The following is a 19,621-nucleotide window of genomic DNA, read 5'->3' on the forward strand; positions in this document are numbered from 1 at the left end:
AAAACGGTTTGTGTTTGAAATTAGGCCGGTTTCAAAGTTGGGTTTCAAAACAGGGTTAGGATTTCAAAGTAGGGTTTCAAAGCAGGGTTAGGGTTTCAAAGTAGAGTTTTCAACAAAGGTTACATATTTTAAGTATGGTTTCAAACAGGGTTTGGGTTTAATGTAGAGTTTTAAATTAGGGGTTGGGTTTCAAGGTAGGGTTTCAAAACAGGGTTTGGGTTTCACAGTCGGGTTAGGATTTCAAAACAGTTTCCAACTCGGGATAGGGTATCAAAGTAGTAATAAGGCGTCAAAGAAGGGCTCGTGTTTCAAGACCTGCTTTGTGTTACGACATAGCATAATGCTAAATGCAGACGAAGATGGGATTTGAACCCATGCGTGCAGAGCACAATGGATTAGCAGCCCATTGCCTTAACCGCTCGGCCACCTCGTCTTTGCTAGTGGTAAACAGTGTTACGGTTTCAAAACGGTTTGGGTTTGAAATTAAGCCGGTTTCAAAGGTTTTCAAAACAGGGTTAGGATTTCAAATAAGGGTTTCATAGCAGGCTTACGTTTTCAAAGTAGGGTTTTAAAACAGGGTTAGGGTTTCAAAGTAGGGTTTCAAAATAGAGTTTTCAATCAAAGTTACGGTTTCCAAGTAGGGTTTCTAAACAGGGTTAGGGTTTCAAAGAAGGGTTTTGAAAAACGGTTCGAGTTTAAAAATAGGGTTAGGGTTTCAAAGCAGGGTTAGGGTTTCAAACTAGGGTTTAAAATTAGGTTTAGGGTTTCAAAGTAGCGTTTCAATACAGGGTTACATTTTCTATGTAGGGTTTCAAACGGTTTGGGTTTCAAAGTTGATTTTTAATGTAGGATTTGGTTTTCAAAATATGGTTATGGTTTTAAAGTAGAGTTTTAAATTAGGGGTAGGGTTTCAAAACAGGGTTAGGGTTTCAAAGTAGGGGTAGGGTTTCAAAGAAGGGTTCGGGTTTTTAAGTCGGGTTAGGGTTTCAAAGTAGTGTTTCAAAGAAGGGTTTGTAGTTCTAAGGAAGGTTAGAGTTTCAAAGAAGGGTTTCGAAACAGGGTTAGGGTTTTATTTTAGGGATAGGGTTTCAAAGTTGGGTTTGAAATTAGGGTTGGTGTTTAAAAGTAAGGTCGGTGTTCAAAGTAGGGGTTCCAACCAGGGATGGGATGTCAAAATAGGGTTCGGGTTTCAAAGTAGGGTTAGGATTTCAATATTTCTTGATTTCATGACACAGCATAATACTAAATGCCAAAGAGGATGTGATTTGAACCCATATGTGCAGAGAACGATGCATTAGCAGTCCATCGCCTTTACCACTCGGCCACCTCGTCTTGCTAGTGGTCAACAGGGTTAAGGTTTCAAAACGGTTTGGGTTTGAATACGGTTTCCAAGTTTCAGGTTCAGGTTTTTAAGTCGGGTTAGGGTTTCAAAGAAGGGTTTCGAAAAAGGGTTTGAGTTTAAAAACAGTGTTAGGGAAAAGTAGGGTTTCAAAGCAGGGTTAGGGTTTCAAATTAGGTTTAGTTTTTCAAAGTAGGGTTTCAAAACAGGGTTACATTTTCTAAGTCAGGTTTCAAACAGGGTTTGGGTTTCAAAGTAGAGTTTTAAAGTAGGATTAGGGTTTCAAAATAGGGTTATGGTTTTAAAGTAGAGTTTTAAATCAGGGGTAGCGTTTCAAGGTAGGGTTTCAAAGCAGGGTTAGGATTTCAAAGTCGGGGTAGGGTTTCAAAGAAGGGTTTTGAAATAAGATTCGGGTTTTTAAGTAGGGTTAGGGTTTCAAAGTAGTGTTTCAAAGTTGGGTTAGTCGTTCTAAGTAGGGTTCGAGTTTCAAAGTAGGGTTTCAAATTAGGGTTGGGGTTTAAAAGCAAGGTAGGTTTTCCAAGTAGGTTTTCAAAACAGGGTTAGTATTCCAAAGTAGGATTTCAAAGCAGGGTTTCGAAACAGGTTTGGGGTTTAAAAGTAGGGTTTCAAAAGGGGTTTACGGTTTCAAAGTCGGGTGTCAAAATAGGGTTAGGGTTTCAAAGTAGAGTTAGAGTTTCAAAGTAGGGTTAGTAGTTATAAGTAGGGTTAGAGTACAATGGATTAGCAGTTCATCGCCTTAACCTCTCGGCCACCTCCTCTTGCGAGTTGTCAACGGGGTTAAGGTTTCAAAACGGTTTTGGTTTGAAATTGGGTACGGTTTCAAAGTAGGGGTTCAGAACAGGGTTCGGGTTTCCAAGTCAGGTTTCAAAACAGGGTTAGAATTCCAAAGTAGGGTTTCAAAGCAGGGTTTCGAAACAGGTTTGGGCTTTAAAAGTAGGGTTTCAAAAGGGGGTTACGGTTTCAAAGTAGCGTGTCAAAATAGGGTTAGGGTTTCAAAGTTTCGTTTTAAAACAGGGTTAAGATTTCTAAGAAGGATTTCAAAACTGGGTTAGGTTTCAATAGTAGGGTTTCAAAAAAGGGTTAGGGTTTCAAAGCAGAATTCGGGTTTCAAAGCAGGGTTTTGAAACAGGTTTGGGGTTTTAAAGTAGAGTTTCAAAAGGGGGTTACGGTTTCCAAGTAGGATGTCAAAATAGGGTTAGGGTTTCAATGTAGGGTTAGAGTTTCAAAGAAGGGTTTCGAAATGGTTAGGGTTTCATGATAGGGTTAGGGTTTCAAAGTCGGGTTTCATATTAGGGTTGGAGTTTCAAAGTAGAGTTTCAAAGAAAGGTAGGTTTTCAAAGTAGGGTTTCCTACTAGGGGTGCGGTATCAAAGTCGGCTTCGATTTTCAAAATAGGGTTGGGGTTTAAAAGTAGGGTTTGAAATTAGGGTTGGGGTTTCAAAATAGGGTTTCAAAGTAATGTAGGATTTCAAAATAGTTTTCACCTCGGGATAGGGTGTCAACGTAGGAACATGTTTTCAAAGCAGGACTTGGGTTTCAAGACAGGCTTTGTGTTACGCCATAGCATAATTGTAAACGCCGATAAGGATGGGGTTTGAACCCAGACGTGCAGAGTACAATGGATTAGTAGTGCATCATCTTAACCTCTCAGCCACCTCGGCTTTCTCGCTGTTAACAGGGTTACGGTTTCAAAACGGTTTGGGTTTGAAATTAGGCGGGGGTATTTTCATTATTTTGAAGCCTCATTTAACGTTATTTCTTTTTTATCATTAAAATTTAACAAGGTTGTTAACAACACTTCTCTGCTGTGTGTCAAATTTAGAATTGATTGATTTGCACTTTACAGGGCCTTTAAATGCTCCTCCATTGGATGGCAGAACCTGTTGTCATTCGTAAAATAGAATTTCATGGATTCTTCCGAGTATACCACCTTTGTGTTCAACTAAACGGGCCAAGACCTAACACAGAGTAAGTCAATTTGTGAATTGAGACATCGCTACTTCATTCAGTACACAAGCTTTTTGTGACATTTTTTATTTGTGTGATTTTCCTCAAGTCAAATATATGCTTTGACTCAATAAAGGTTAGGGAACTAGAAAGTCGCCTTCAAAAATATATATCAAACATGAACATGTTTTTCCATAATTTGTCTTCTTTATTACACAGAAAATAATTGATGCCACATCATTTTTCTCGTAAATGTCTTGAATTGATTGTACATTAATAAGTCAGCTTTATATATGGTCATTGGAATTAGTGTAAAATGGTCACTTCATCTTCACTGAGATAAGGGATTAGAAAAAAGAAAAGAAAACATCCTTCATTTGTCAGCACACTGGCTAACAGCAGTCCACCAGCAATCTTCTTCATACACGAGTCGCTTCGCCACACTTTGTGTGGCAGAAAGTGTTGTCAAACTCAGACAAGGCACAGTGTGACACGTTTTGGTTCCCTCTACGTTCTGAAAGAACTGCACTTTTGCATATTGATTTCAGTATCATAAGGCTACTATTAATAGTCCAAGAAGATAGAAATACATTCTTAAAAGGTGTAAAATACGATACAAATATTAAGACATAACACTGTTTACACCAAAGGCACATACGAAGCACAAGTATTTTTTTTTTTTCGGTTTTGTGTAGCAGAACTGCCTAGATATATGCATACAACTGCCCAAAATAAGCACTGATAAGACATGGCCTCAGATGAGGGGTCCCCGAATGGCCCATGCAGTAAGCATGTTGAATTTTTTTAGTTTTTGCAAAAAAAAACAAAAAACAAAAAAAAATATCCCAGCCGCTGCATCGCCGCTCCTTGACGTCCATGTCTGTGTGCAGTTGAGTGGGTAAAGATGCGTCTGGGTCACCTGTGCTGTATGCCACATCCTCTCAATGGCTGACTCAAACAGAGCGGGGAAAGTCTTGAAGTGAATGGTCCCTTGTGCTTCACTTAAAGTGGCTGTAAAAAGGCCTCTATAAATAAATAAATTACCCAGCTAAAACAAGGCTTCTGTCCTCATTTCTTTTCAGTCTTTGTGATGTGCAGCCTCAAACATGGCCAGGAAGGTTAAAACAAAAGGTGGGGAGGGGGGGGGGGGGTTATAAGTGATGAATAAGTGGTTTAGGGTCTCTTCCAACCATTCCGGATCAAGGCATCTGCTCGCAGGTAAGGCTGGTTTCTCAGATCTGTGAGTAGGCATGAAGAGAGGGGTGGGCGGACAAATGTTAGATAAGACATAGGTCTAAATTCATGATAATATAATATATATAATATATAATATAATATATAATATAATATAATATATTATATATATATATATATATATATATATATATATATATATATATATATATATATATGTTGGATACATTATCATGAATATTCATATATATATTCCATTTTATTTTGTGTTGATTGCTGTATGAGTGAATAACAGCAAAATTAGCCTTGTATGTCAACTGACTGTGTGTGATGTCAGTTGAAATTCAAAGCTTTCAGCAGTAAACCACGGTAAGAATCATGATTGCACTTCACAGTACAATGGTCAACAAGCTCTTGGTTTTGCACAACAAAATTCAAGTATTCGTTTCTGTAAAGAGATTATTTTTATGTACACCCACTGGCCACAACATTATGATCACTAATAAGATACTATGTAAAAGCACATATTCTACCTTGACAAAGACTCCTTTTTAACAATATATTAAATATAAAATAAAATACTACAGAGAGCAAATGTTATCACGATGCATTTTTATACAGTACAAAACTGTTGAGTGTAATTGTTCTTATGAAAAAAACACTTTATTAAACAAATGTGGGTGTTTTTGGGGCCTACTGGAATGGATTAATTGCATTTCCATTCATTTTTAATAGGGAAAGATGATTTGAGATACTCCCAAGGCACCACTGTATAAGAGACAGCTCTCACTATGACAAGTCGACATTATACACCACCATAAACTACAAGCACAAAATTGTAAAATACCTCTCTGACCACGTCAATCAAAAAAAGAGCATTATTATCTTTGTAAAGGTAGAACAAACTCTTGTTTTGCATCTCATTAGAACGCGCAGGTGTGCCTAATGTTGTGGCCGCTGGGCATATTTTTATTATTTATGGCTGTATGTAAGGGGTGTCCAAACCTTTGCCTCCAAAGGCCGCATACATAAAAATCAAAAGATCCAAGGGCCCGCTTTGCAATTTTTCACCTTTTAAGTTATGAAACACAGTAAAACCTATATACCAAGCAATTATATGTTGTTTAAATTGTAGTTATTTAAAAAAAAAAAAAAACTACTAAATGGCAGATTTGTATAAAAGGTGATAAGGCAAATCTTGGGGTGGCCCGCAGCGCTGTAACCCACTAGAATAGATCTGCTCCACATTAGAAAACAAAACATTTCGCAATATGTAATGGATGGAATGGATTTTTTAGGATTATTAATTGGACCTTGACAAGGAGCATTAAGCGGAGGAAACATCCATCCGTCCATTTTCTGAACTGTTTTTCCTCACTCGGGTCGCGGGCGTGCTGGAGCCTATCCCAGCTATCTTCAGGCGAGAGACGGGGTACACCCTGAACTGGTCGCCAGTCAATCGCAGGGACAAACAACCATTCGCACTCACATTCACACCTACGTGCAATTTAGTCTTCAATTAACCTACCATGCATGTTTTTGGGATGTGGGAGGAAACCGGAGAGAGCCCACGCAGGCACGAGGGAGAACATGTAAACTCCACACAGGCGAGGCCGGGATTTGAACCGCGGTCCTCAGAAATGTGAGACAGATGTGCTAACCAGTCTTCGAAATGTTGTCACTATTTCTAAACAGTTTCTTTGCAACTTGCATATCGTGAGCATAACATAAAAGTCTGAGTCGTTTTTAACTTTCTGTCACAATAGCAATACAAAATGCCTTTGTACTTGCTAAATGTATGTGCAGATTTTCAGTCATCAAGGTCATAGCAATCTGCACAGGTTGAATCAAGGCAATTGGACTCTAGTTTGTTGAATTATTTAAAAAATATATATTTTCCTAAAATGTTATAAAAAATGACTTGGGCAATTACGCTATTAGGATGACAATATCTAGAAATGCTCTATATTGAACAATTTTTTTTAATCAAAGTTATAGTTGTAGTAGTCTTGAATTGGAGATGTGGGTGTCGCAACCCCCAACTCTTTTGACACACTTAAAAAAAAATTTGCGATGTGGGCCATGTCAAATGTTATTTTGAGTATATGCTGCAGGCCACAAAAAAACAATGGAAGACAGGCTGCAAATGGCCCCCGGGCCGTCGTTTGGAAACCCCTGCTTTATGTCGTGCTCCAAGCGCCTGTTGACCAGACAGCAAACCGCGGGCGACAGTTAGCACGGGACAAAACATGGTGTGATGACAGACAGTTGAATAAACACTTGACAACATGCAACATATAGGAGTGGGTGAGGATGATGATGATGATGATGATGATAATCGTGATGGTGGTGGTGAAGAAAGGCATGGGGATCCCTTAAAACCAACTTGATGGATGATCTTTTCAGTGTCTATTAATCAGTCAGTGTTGTGTAAAAGCAAATGTGAATGGTGCAAGGTCGACTTTGTTTGCACGAGGCTGAAGCAGCTGACACCACTGGAGCAGCACACGCGGGCGCCACACGATTCAGCCAGGCTGTCCTTACCCTCTTTTAGGCAATACTGTCAAAAATCTTCATTTTGGCTAGAAATTTGGGAGGGGGGGGGGGGGGGGGGGGGTCAACAAACAGTGGGTGATCGAGGAAAGAAGAGTCACATGTTAGCGGGAAACCAAACACCAAACAAGTTAGTCTGATGGAACAAAGCATTGTGGGTAAAACCTATGAATTAGCCAAACCTCTTCATGATGAGGGATTGAGGGGGCAGCTAATGTAATGCACAGGCGTTTACGTTCCATGCGCGAAGCTTCCACTCAGTAATTCCTGAGCGGACGTCTTATCTTTGCATGCACTCTTGAGTGTATCAGCATATTTTATACATGTTGACACATAGTACTTGCTGCAAAGAGGTTTGGCTGACTCCTATCACCAGATACGAGTCTTTTTGAAGTCAAACACAAACAAAATGACGGCCCAAGTTAGTTGCACACTTGCTGTGGAACCGAGTGATGGGGATCATGATGCATGCAAAGTGGAGGTGGTGGGGCGGGAGGGGGCGCATACAAGAGAAACCTGGACAACCTTGGCGTTAAAGGGGGAGGGGCTAGCAGTTGGCGTCATCGCAGAGGTTGGCTTCACAGAAGAACCGTGAGCCGCGTTTAGCCGTGCGGGCTGTGAAGGGCACGCTCTTCAGTACTGGGGGAGGAGGAGGAGGAGGGTGGGAGAGAGAAACATTGTCTTTATCAGGAGGGAGGGCCAAACACTGGAACACATTCACACAGCATTAAGGAGACTGTCATGACAGCTGTGTATTTGCTGGATGGAGAACGCAAAACTTTTCCTTCAGTGAAAAGTTCCGCTGGGCAGGGAAACAGTCGTTATTAAAGCCAGCTTCACTGACTTACACTTTCTGCATTGATTAATGACCAGCAAGAAAACAACAGTTAGTGTATGGGTTAACCCTGAGGCTGTGACTCTGCTTCATCTTCCAGTAATGGAGCTCCATTATTGTTTTAGAGGACCTATTACACTTGAATATAAAAGTCTACACACCCCCGTTAAAATGCTAGGTTTCTGTCATATAAAAAAATGAGACCAAAAGAAATCATTTCAAAACATTTTCCACCATTAGTGTAACCTATAACCTGTATTACTCAATTAAAATAATGAAATCTTTTCAACACTGGAACTGAAAATAAACAACTAAGATTATGTGTTTGCAGAAGTCTGCACACCCTGTGTTTAGAATTCACCTCACGTCACAATGAAACTCATGTTATGGGAGTCAGCATTTAACCATTTAAAATGCCTCCTATTAACCCAAAATAAAGTTAACATGTTCTAGTAGGCTTTTCCTGTCACTCTAGCTGTAGTGTTCTTTTGGTGATGAGCAGTGTTGTGTTTGAGCCAAACACACAGTATCTGTTGGTATTACGTCTCAAAATGTTCAACGTTGTATTTCATCTAACCACAACACATTTTCATTTTCCAAGAAGTGTACTTTAGCATGATGTTACCGGGCTTACAACCCCCCCAATTTTGAAAAATAGGGCAAATGTATGAAGAACACATATTATTTTGCTTCCTGTTCTCCCTCATAAACATCCAGCAAAAAGCGACTACCGCAGAATTTGGACCGTCCCTAAACCTTATTTACTCTACTTTTATGACAAGCTTGCTGATGACAACCTTATGCAGTTAAATAGTGCGTCCCAGTCAACTTCACTCCCAGCTGGCTTGTGGAAGAAAAAGGAGGCCTAGAAGAGCAATCAATAAGCTTGTTTCACAATGCAGAAATACTGACGTAAAGATTTATTTGGAGCCTATAGGACCCTCCTTGAAATACCTGCACCGTTCCACTACATGTAAACGTTCAATGCAACGCTCTACTGGAGCTTCAGAGTGAAATAGAGTCAAAAAGAGTATTATCGGTCTTTAGGGTGAAGCAATTTAGTGACGGACTAAGCAGTGACCTTGGTAACTTGGGATCAAACTGCTCGACTCACTGTTGAGGCTTGACCATATTGGTTGCACATTTGAGAACTTTGCTAGGTGACATGTCACGGAATAACTGCAGAGGCTGCGGCGCTACGTGCCGGATTCCAGGTGTGATGGCGTTTGCACCACATAGCACAAGGTGCAATTCAAAGGAGCCGAACAGTGAATGACCACAGTGGTCCTGGGCCCGCGACGGGACCTCAGAGAGGTGCACTCTGGCCCACCTGTAATGATGTCCTCAATGGTGCCATCCTTGCCCTCGTAAACGGGCCGGTGGTCTTTGGCCTGACGCTTGCGCAGCTCTGCGATCAGCTCCTGTTGCTGGTGCCTCTTTTTCTGGGCCTGAACCTGAACCACAACCAGGAGAATGCGTTTTTAGTGTTTCGGTGTGCCTTTTTGACGCACCACAATGCTTAATTTAGCACGGTGGAATGGTGGTGGCATGCACTTTAGAGTGCACCTTCGGGTCATGCTGTTTAGCCTCTTGAGCCAGTAACTTTTCCCTCATGGCCTCCTCCTGCTTTTTCCTTTGTGCGTTGTCCTCCACAGCATCCTGATGAGATGAGGAAAAGATCAACTGTCAGCAACAAGAAAGTCAAATAAAAGTCAATGCAGTTGTGGGGCTTTATCTGGAAAAAGAAATAAACAAAGAGCCTCTTCGGAAAGTCAAATCTCTTAACCTTTATGCGACATTTCCTTAACCTTTGTGGAAAAGGTCATCGGGTCAAGGACAGATGAAAAGGTGCTTCCTTTCAAACATAGGAAAAGAACAGCACTATATAAAATGAAAAAAAAAAAACCTTAATTCTAAACGTTTTTAGAATTCTAACAACCAATCCTTCAAGTACTCATCTCATTCAGATAGGAAACTAATTTTCCGGTGCAAAAACCCGAATCCAAAGAGGCCCAAAGACTATGGCTCTTCCTCCTTAACACAAGAAAACACTGTGTGACTATTACTTTATCAGACGCTTTCGACACACATGTACATAAAAGTCCTTGTGCTGCACATTTCCGTAAGCAGATGCCATAAATCTGGAGTGAGAACAATGTCAGGAAGTGTGCTGTGTGGTGGGGCAGCGCAAAGCTATGCACGACTGGAGGGGAGGAGTGGACGCAAGGGAAGAAGCAGTCTAAACACTGCAGCTGCAGCTCAGTCAGACCCAGCTGGCCTTTCCTGTTATTTGGCCTCAGACTGCGTGCCACGTCCTGTGACAACGGGGCAGCCAAAATTCTGCCCTGTCTGTCCGGAGAACTTCCTGAAATCTGTACAGTGTGAGTGCAGGGGTTATGACAAATGTATAAGATGAAGATGCTACTTGCGCATGGTGTCACCTTGTAGGCCTTGATAAAGCGCACAAACACGGGAAAGAAGACAGAGGGTGGAGTGGTCTTGGCGCTCTCTCCAAAGTAGTTCACCACATTATTGAAGGCTTCCTACAATTGGAATGAGAACAGTACGAGAGATAGATCAATGTGCGTATCAAGTCATTATTAGTTGTGTGCAAGGCTGGATTTACATTACTCGTGTCGCACAATTTCAATTGTTTTGCAAAAAGAAATTGGCACAATGCAGATATGCGTAATGGCAGCGGAAAGAGAGAAAACAATGCATTAAATATGATATCTTCACATTGGAATCAGGACTCTCTCAAATGAATGACTAAAAAATGTGAATAGAAATGATTGCAAACCAGATGTCACTGAAATACGGAAAGAATCAGAATTTAGCATTATAGATCCTTTTAAAGGTAAATAAATTGTTGTCTGTGTAGTCACTGCCTGATGTTGTATTTTTGGCCAGGGACGTGTGCTCGGTGTTGTTCAGTAAATATGAACACTGCGATATAGTGGTGTCTTGAGATAAAAGTGACCGGAGTTTTCCAGATATGAGTCAACATTTGGCTGTTTTTCTTACGCCAACTTGCGAGCCTGTATGGTGGCATTGAACTCAACTCACTTCACAACAAGCAGCAGTTTGGCATAGTGAACAAATCTTCCAAAAAGAGGCTTCAAGTTGTTTAATGCCACTCCCAGTAAAGGTTTACTGTCTAACTAAACATAAAACAAAGAGAATTACACACTGTGTATCTAAAACAACCACATAACTTTGCCTTAAAGTTCGCGAGCTTGATGCTACCGCATAATGGGACATGTTGTAAACGGGCTAACGAATCTCATTGATGTGGTACTGTTATAACGCTTTAAGGAATGGATTTTTTTTTCACACAAGCGGTGAAGCAACATGTATAAAAACAATACATCAATACTTACTCACAAATCTGTATTTTTTTGGTCCTTGCGGAAAAAACAACTAATATTACTTGAGATTACCGAGTCACTTACAGTAGATGAGTGAAACTCCTCTTCGTTTGTTTGCAATACTGTATTATACTGCCGCTTGGTGGCCAAGTCGGGCACACCAGAAGGAGGGCAATGAATTAATCATGATGCACGATACATTCTATTTAATTATGCGATTACTATCTGTTCTTATGAAGTACAATATTATAGACTACTATTTTTCTGACAAAAAATACATGAACCTTTTTTTCTGGAGCGGTTGGAACGGATTATTGGCATTTCCATCTTTTTCAATGAGGAAAGATGATTTGAGATACAAAGGTTTTGAGTTACGAGAGTCATCAGGGAACAAATTCAACTTGTATCTCAATGCACCACTAGAAAATAAATGTAAATAGTAAAGCAAATCATTGGATAAATGCACAAAATCTGAATTGGGCACTTGAGTCGCACAAATCCAGCCTAAGAGGTCACTGAGCGGCATCTGGGACAGATGTCTGCTTCCTGTCTATTTTTGTGTCCCCCAATTAGTTTTTTTTTTCATTTTTTTTTGGTAGCGAGGGCAGTGTCCACTACCTCTGCAGTCTTGGCATCCCTCTGCAGCTTGTCCAGCTGGGCGTCACTCGCCTGTACAAAGCCCTTAAGGACCGAGTGGTCATGGAGGCTACATTCTCTCCGGATCAGCTCCATGCCTTTTCCCAGCTCTCGCACATCCAGCAGAACATTTTCCAGCGACACTTTGTGCACAGTCAAGAGAACAAGTTCCTTTTAAAGTATTTCAACTGACATGACAGTACAATTCCAGTAAGTGTACCATTTATTAAGCATTTGGTGGGGACTGTTGTTAGTCTGAAACTTGATATAACAACAACACACAACAACGTTTTGTCTTCCTCATCTCATCAGAAGCGATAGAATATGCACTCACCTGATGCAGCTTTATCCACAAAATTCAGCTCATTGTAGAAGTTGGCCAGCTCCAGATATTTCTCCTTCACAATGAGAGCTATGTAGTGGAGCAGCGTCATTTTCCTGTCTGTCGACTTGGTGTCCAGCAGCTGTGCAGCAGAACAAATAAATCAAAAACCATAAAGCAACTCGTAAACCGGGTAGGAAGATGATGAATGAGCGCAAGTGTCAAATGTCTGCCGTGTTACTCACCAGATCAAGACTTTGCAATTTGAAGCCGTAAACGCACCCTCGCTTGCTGCTGTTCATATAGTTGCCCAAGGCTAAGATAATCTGAAAGCCGAACAGGGGTTATTATACATACATACTGTATGCACACACACACACACACACTTATAACTACTCAATAATAACGCTAAACAAACCTCGAGCATCCTTTTTAACTTTGGCGAGGATTTGACCGAGCCAGAAGCAGCGATGATTGCGTTGAGTTGCGGAGTGAGCATGCTGACGTTGTCAACAAAATTCCCGACGAAGGTGATGATGTTCATCCTCTGTGTGAGCCTCTCGATCTTGCTGAACAAGAGCATGAAGCGGTCTTCCTCAGCCAGCTGGTCCAACGGACGCCGCTCCCGTTCGTACTGCCGAAGCACTTTGACCTCGGCCTCCGTGGGCAAGAAGCGCATCAGACACTCGACAAAGTCCACGGGTAAGGCCTTCAGGTCAAATCTGGGCAGGTGTTAGAAAAGAGTGTTGGGTGTAACATTAAAACTACATTTTGGTTACATTTTAAATCAATGCGTTTTTTTGTTCAGCTTTTAGTTTATTTACAAGTTGAGCACTATATAGTTCTCAGTTTTTGCACGTTTTCACCAATTATCTTCAAACATGTTTAATGTATTTACAAAGTTATCTCTGAATTTACTTTACAGGGTCTTTAAAAGAACAATGAAAGACAATGGTTGACTACTTCTCTATTGCTTTGCAGATCTCCTCTGTGGTCTTGTTGGCCTTCCTCAGCGTGATGGCTAAGTTCTTGGAGCGATTGGCGTCGAGCAGCGTCACTTTGTTTACCGTCTTCTGAGCGACTTTGCTCTTTGTGCACGACAGATCCACAATTGGACCCTGCGCGCGCGTTTTAAACAGCTCCTCGAACTTCTCCAAATCCAGTTCCTGCACACAGGTGATCATTTATAAATGTAAATCTCCCCTGTTAATTGAATGACTTAAGTGGACAATGTGTGAGGGAGATCAATCGTTTGAGATACCTCTAGCACCCGTTCATCATCAATCTCATTAAAAACGGTGCCGTTGATCTGATTAGGTTTCAGGGCAGTCCAGTTAAACACAGGCAGGCGGAACTTAGTTTTGATGGGCTTCTTAATCCTAATAGCTGCAAGAAAGCATAAACATGTTGAGTTTGGCTCCAGAAGCTTCAGTAAAGAGTAAGAAGTCTTTGTACCTGAGAGACCCACGCTCAGAATAACTGAAGGAGAGGCATCAGGTAGAGGAGGCGCGAGAGGAGGTGGTGGTGGTGGCGGCGGTGGAACAGGTGCACTTTGGCCTGTAATATATAATATTTTAATTGATTATTATTAAACAAAAATTTTAAAGGGGTTCAACACCCCCCAAAAAAATCTAAGCCATGAATACATTGTATGTGCCAGCACTAGTAAAACACGGTACTCTGATAAATATTGCTCTATTGCGAGAGTGAAATGACTTAAAAATGCCAGCCCGCCCCAATAAGCGACTAGATGCAATGTTTTAAACATATTTTTTTAGAATAAACACTTCATGCATTTAAGTAAATAGCCACTAATAAAGAAGTTATACACATTTAAAATATAACATTAAGGTTTGACATCTTGGGTGTTGTTCCCAAGTAAAAAAGTAAAAAGTGCAAAATGAAAATAGGTAGTACAGTGGTCAAGTGGTTAATAGGGGAGTTTGCAATTAAAAAAATCCCTTTCTGTCAAATTTGTTAAAACTGTCTTTATGACTTGACTGCCGGGTTTGCCCGCTATGAGCAGGACAAATGATTGACACCTTGTAAGTTACATCTTCCGTATCTGATTGGTTGATTTTCCTCTGGTGCAGTGGCTTTTTTTTTGTACATCAAACTAGAGGCACAAGATGGAGCCAGAGACGGCTCTTTTTTTTTTAAACATCCATCCATCCATCCATTTTCTGAGCCGCTTCTCCTCACTAGGGTCGCGGGCGTGCTGGAGCCTATCCCAGCTGTCAACGGGCAGGAGGCGGGGTACACCCTGAACTGGTTGCCAGCCAATCGCAGGGCACATAGGAACAAACAACCATTCGCACTCACAGTCATGCCTACGGGCAATTTAGAGTCGCCAATTAATGCATGTTTTTGGGATGTGGGAGGAAACCGGAGTGCCCGGAGAAAACCCACGCAGGCACGGGGAGAACATGCGAACTCCACACAGGCGGGGCCGGGGATTGAACCCGGGTCCTCAGAACTGTGAGGCTGACACTCTAACCAGTCGGCCACCGTGCCGCCTTTTTTCAAACAGATAATATTTATTATGTACTACTACTGTCAAGTCATAATGCCTGTTTTAACAAATATGACAAAATCCATCCATCCATTTTCTTCCGCTTATCCGAGGTCGGGTCGGGGGGCAGCAGCTTTATCAGGGTATCCCAGACTTTCCTCTCCCCAGCCACTTCATCGAGCTCTTCCGGGGGTATCCCGAGGCGTTCTCAGGCCAGCCAGGAGACACGGTCTCTCCAGTGTGTCCTGGGTCATCCCTGGGGTCTCATCCCGGTGGGACATGCCTTGAACCAGGGAGGTGTTCAGGGGGCATCCTAATCAGAGACACGAGTCACCTCATCTGGGTCCTCTCAATGTGGAAGAGCAGCGGCTCTACTCGGAGCCCTTACCGGATGACCGAGCTTCTCACCCTATCTCTAAGGGAGAGCCCGGACACCCTGGAAACTCATTTCGGCCGCTTGTATCCGGGATCTTGTTCTTTTGGTCGACCCACAGCTCGTGACCATAGATGAGGGTAGGAACGTAGATCGACCGGTAAATCGATAGCTTCGCCTTTCGGCTTAGCTCCTTCTTCACCACAGCGGACCGATACAAAGTCCGCATCACTGCAGACGCTGCACCGATCCCGCCTATCGATCTCCCGTTCTATTCTTCCCTCAATCGTAAACAAGACCCCAGGATACTTGAACTCCTCCGCTTGGGGCATGATCTCATCCCCGACCCGGAGAGGGCACTACAACCTTTTCCGACTGAGGACCATGGTCTCAGATTTGGAGGTGCTGATTTTAATCCCAACCGCTTCAAACTCAGCTGCGGACCACTCCAGTGAGAGTTGAAGGTCACGGCTTGATGAAGCCAACAGAACCACATCATTTGGAAAAAGCAGAGATACAATTCTGAGGCCACCAAACCGGACCCCCTCTACGCCTCGGCTGCGCCTAGAAATTCTGTCCATAAAAGTTATGAACAGACTCATTGACAAAGGGCAGCCTTGGCGGAGATCCAACCCTCACTAGAAACGAATCTGATTTACTGCCTGCAATGCGGACCAAACTCTGACACTGGTCGTACGGGGACCGAACAGCCCGTATCAGGGGGTTCGGTACCCCATACTCCCGAAGCACCCCCCACAGGACTCCCCGAGGGACACGGTAGAATGCCAGACCAAATAAAGTAATTATTCATTTATTTTGAATGGCAAACTCCCCTTTAACATGTTGGCCCTCACAGTTCAGAAGTTTTGGGTTGGAATCTCGGCTCAGGCCTTTCTCTGTGGGCTTTGCATGTTCTCCACATGCTTGTGTGGGTTTTCTCCAAGTACTGCATTTTTCTGTCACCTTTTTCTTAATTGAAGACTCTAAATTGCCCACAGGTGTGAGAGTATAAATGACTGTGTTGAAAACACAGTGTAGAAAATGATTGAATGAATGAATGATGATGATGATAAATACAGATATTTGTCATTATCGGTAGAACACTCACTTGCCACATGGAGAACTGCAACTAAAAGCCCGCCCTGCCCTCAAATGTAAATGGCTGTGTGTCACTATGCTCACTTGTGGTAGAAGGAAGTGGAGGAGGAGGCGGAGGTGGTGGAGGAGGTGGGGGTGGAGCTTCACTGGCTGGAGGCAAACTGGGATCAAGTACCCCTGGTTCTGTTATGGCCGCCGTTGAACCCAAAGATAGCGTCCTGATGTCAGCCAGAGGGATGCCGACGCCGGTGCTGCCCGCCACGCCCGATCCCCCGACGCCGAGCGGCTCGATGGCAATGTCTCCATCGGGCTTCTTGTACAGGCGGATGGTGCCTTGTTGCTCCAGCTCCAGGAGTTGCCTCTCAATGTTGAAGTGCCTCTGGAAGGCGGCATCCTTCTCCTTGATCACCCTTCTCAGGGTGTTGACCTGCGTGTTGGTCGACTCGTACGTCTCCTGCACAGTCACCGGGGGGCAATATAGATCACAAAATCGTGACTTCACAAGCTGAAAAAACAGCTGCTTCCTGCCGACCTAATTTGCTATCACACTGCTTTAGTTAAATGCTTCTGAAAATGCTATTTTCTACTTGAGCCTGTCAACACTCAGAGCAATCTTCCATCAGTGCATTTCCAGCTTACCCGTATTGCTTGAAGATCTTTATCCTTCTGGAGGAGCACCTTCTCCAAGTCAGCCACCTTCATCATCGTTTCATTCTCAACCTCCAGAAGCTTTTCGGTCACCTGGGAAAAAGTATGTCGAGGCCATAGCGACCAGAGGAGGTGAATTCCACATTCACAACAGCAGCAGCAGTAGCAGCAGGATCATTCCCTGATACCTCCCTCCCACTCTTCCATTTACACTGAGCATCATCAATGAGAAATATGATACAGTCAGCAGCATGATGCACCAAATGTGTGATGCAGCTTTTATTTTGAATTTCAAACGACTCCACGTTGCGCTGGAATTCAACCTCATCCTCCCTCGTCATTCCTGACCCCTGAGAGCAGAGTTTGTTATGAAATTCCCCAACTGATGTCAGGGCTGCCTACGACCTTTTCCATGTGTAGACGGTCTTTGCAAGGCAGCGTGGGATGCAAAGATGGAAGGAGCCAGCATGAGCACAATATTAGGATTGTTGCGTGCACCACATTTTCCAAACTTCCCCACCCCATGATTATGCTGAACCACTTATGAAACTAAAACACTGTACATTATAATTATAGTGTTGGAACAGCTAAGTTGCGCACTGTACATATACTCACAGGGTAAATTATAATAGATGGGCCCAGTGAGCAGGGTTGGTGGTCTCGACCAGGTGGTGCACTTACATGAGACAGGTGCTCCTCCAGCTCCTCCACCTTTTCCAGTGCTGCATTCTTGGTCTCGGCATCTTCCAGCAGACCACCCACGTCGAACACGTTGTCCAGGTAGGCCTGGATCTGCACCGACAGCTTGTCACTCTCAGTGTGTTTACATTTCTGATGGGGGCAAATAACATCACATCATTAGTGATACCGAACAGAGCACATAGTCTCAACGTTATCTCCTCCGATAGATACCTCCAGATAGTCGTCCAGTCCTAGTTTGGTGAATTCAAACTGCAGGTGGACTCGGAAGTTCATGTCCTCCACTGAGTGCACAACAATGTTGATGAACTGCATGCAAGCAACCTGGATCCCAGACCAAAACACGTTTAGACACTGGTCACGGCAAAATACGAGAACACAAAGCTGCTCTTACCATAAAGTCGATGTTCCCCTCCTCACTGCGGAAGTAATCCATCAGGCGCTCAAAACGATGCTTCTCCTTACACACCTACAAGGGCCAAAGTGATACCTTTCTAATATTACATGATTATATGACATGATCTCATCATCAGGACACTGACATCATCTGTTTAATGAGTTAGAGGCCAAGCTGCAAATGGAAACAAATATTCCAAGAGAAATATGCCCCACTTAGACAAGAGCCCCATATAGTATAGAAAAGCTATGACTATGATTCCATCGTTTGCTCTACAGTTCACAATGTATTTTAGGATTTATTTCATCTTATCAACACAGTTATCTTTAAAATGTCCCCCCCGATACACCTGTTATTCGGTTAAATTAATAGATAATACCTATTAATAATTACTTAGCATTATGCGAATATTGGAACTTATTCCATAATTCTGGACTTTAAAACGATGCCTGCAGGAAAGAAAATCACCCCAAAATAGACTCAGTAGTAACTTTAGGCTTATTTTTTGATGACATATTGATTTTCTGCCAGATTTTGGCCTGTCTACATTTAGGTCAAAACCTGCCTGAGCCTGCTAATATCAGCAGCAGAAGACGAGCACGTTTCCTTATACTGCTACTTGTTATGGGCTACTTCACAAATCGATACCATTGGTCTGTCCCTAATTTGTATGTTAGTTTTACGCAATATAAACCAATTTAAAGTGGTGAAAATAGCTTGAGAACAAACCTATAAACGCTCTCAAATCTGCAAAATGTCTGAGAAGTGTTTGTTTGGATGTTTTGCAGACAATAACAAGTGAATATAGTGTGGTCAGACACATTTTAGAAGGCTTGTTTTTTTTTTAACTCCATCACTGTAATTCTTCGCTGTAGAAGGAAGGAAGTCGCATGAGCCATATGAAGTGCATGTAGATTCATTCATTTAGTCAGTTCGTTGTATTGATTGCATCGCTCACCTTTGAAGAAGAGTTTGGGAAGTTGATTGAACACAGGAGTTTGCTTTTGTGAAGTTAAAAGGCTTTTGGACAGTGTGACCACGGCGGACTCTGATGGGCACAGTTGCCGCCCGGCGCCATGTTCATGCCATTTTAATCAAAGAAGCGTAATAATCAATGACAGCATAATAAATTAGTGATTTTTTTTTTTAGCATATTAAATCAGCGATTAAACATAAATTTTGGGGTGCTGTTGTGTTGTTGTTGATGTGAGTGTGCAATGGTATATGATAGCAATAATACCAAATTGAACAAAGGAATTTGACGAAAAGTTGTCATTTTGGAGGTGGGGGATTCTGCCTAAAAGTGACGATATACAAAATATGAGTAAATGTCGCCACTTTATAGTATAATACATTCCTTTGTCCACATGGGCTATGCAGCGAATTTGGTCTCCAGTTCTGCCGCTGACGTAACACTAAAACATAGCAGCGCATCGATTTTGGTGATGTAAAAGGGGTCGTTCCCAGAGCAATTAGTTGTTTGCCAATTGCTCCAAAACAGTTTGATATTTTTGGAAATTACTCCCAGTTTTATTTTCTTGGGGCAAAAAATACATAAAGAGAACTTGTGAGCGAATTATAGGTCATCTGGCTGCTATAGGTCCTTTAAAGACATTCTAACATACGATATCCTTCTGAGAAGCTATGCTGTGTTTTAAAACAATTCATTCTTTTCCTCAC

At 42.3% G+C, this 19,621-nt stretch overlaps 1 protein-coding gene and 1 non-coding gene across 7 annotated transcripts in view; both read right to left on the bottom strand.

Moving 5' to 3' along the window:
• Positions 1-351: 351 nt before the first annotated feature.
• On the bottom strand, positions 352-433 carry trnas-gcu (transfer RNA serine (anticodon GCU)). The gene has a single exon. It is a non-coding gene; the product is annotated as a tRNA-Ser (tRNA).
• Positions 434-3,432: 2,999 nt separating this feature from the next.
• fmnl3 (formin-like 3) overlaps positions 3,433-19,621 on the bottom strand; it is a 48,083-nt gene continuing 31,894 nt past the window's right edge. For 3 of the 6 annotated variants that reach the window (XM_061675813.1, XM_061675823.1, XM_061675780.1), the window contains 17 exons: positions 17,939-18,013; positions 17,758-17,868; positions 17,527-17,676; positions 16,837-16,938; positions 16,282-16,651; positions 13,670-13,771; positions 13,476-13,600; positions 13,178-13,380; positions 12,633-12,936; positions 12,460-12,540; positions 12,227-12,356; positions 11,875-12,035; positions 10,330-10,431; positions 9,455-9,547; positions 9,219-9,342; positions 7,579-7,692; positions 3,433-4,544 (listed from right to left, as the gene is read on the bottom strand). In XM_061675813.1, the coding sequence (XP_061531797.1) occupies positions 7,601-7,692; positions 9,219-9,342; positions 9,455-9,547; positions 10,330-10,431; positions 11,875-12,035; positions 12,227-12,356; positions 12,460-12,540; positions 12,633-12,936; positions 13,178-13,380; positions 13,476-13,600; positions 13,670-13,771; positions 16,282-16,651; positions 16,837-16,938; positions 17,527-17,676; positions 17,758-17,868; positions 17,939-18,013 (2,325 nt within the window). In that variant the 3' untranslated portion in view covers positions 3,433-4,544; positions 7,579-7,600. Of the gene's footprint in view, positions 4,545-7,044; positions 7,083-7,578; positions 7,693-9,218; positions 9,343-9,454; positions 9,548-10,329; positions 10,432-11,874; positions 12,036-12,226; positions 12,357-12,459; positions 12,541-12,632; positions 12,937-13,177; positions 13,381-13,475; positions 13,601-13,669; positions 13,772-16,281; positions 16,652-16,836; positions 16,939-17,526; positions 17,677-17,757; positions 17,869-17,938; positions 18,014-19,621 lie in introns of those variants that run through there. The other 3 variants (XM_061675805.1, XM_061675789.1, XM_061675797.1) reach the window with 3 other exon arrangements.

Source organism: Phycodurus eques, chromosome 1, assembly GCF_024500275.1.
Source record: "Phycodurus eques isolate BA_2022a chromosome 1, UOR_Pequ_1.1, whole genome shotgun sequence".
Classification (NCBI taxonomy): domain Eukaryota; kingdom Metazoa; phylum Chordata; class Actinopteri; order Syngnathiformes; family Syngnathidae; genus Phycodurus; species Phycodurus eques.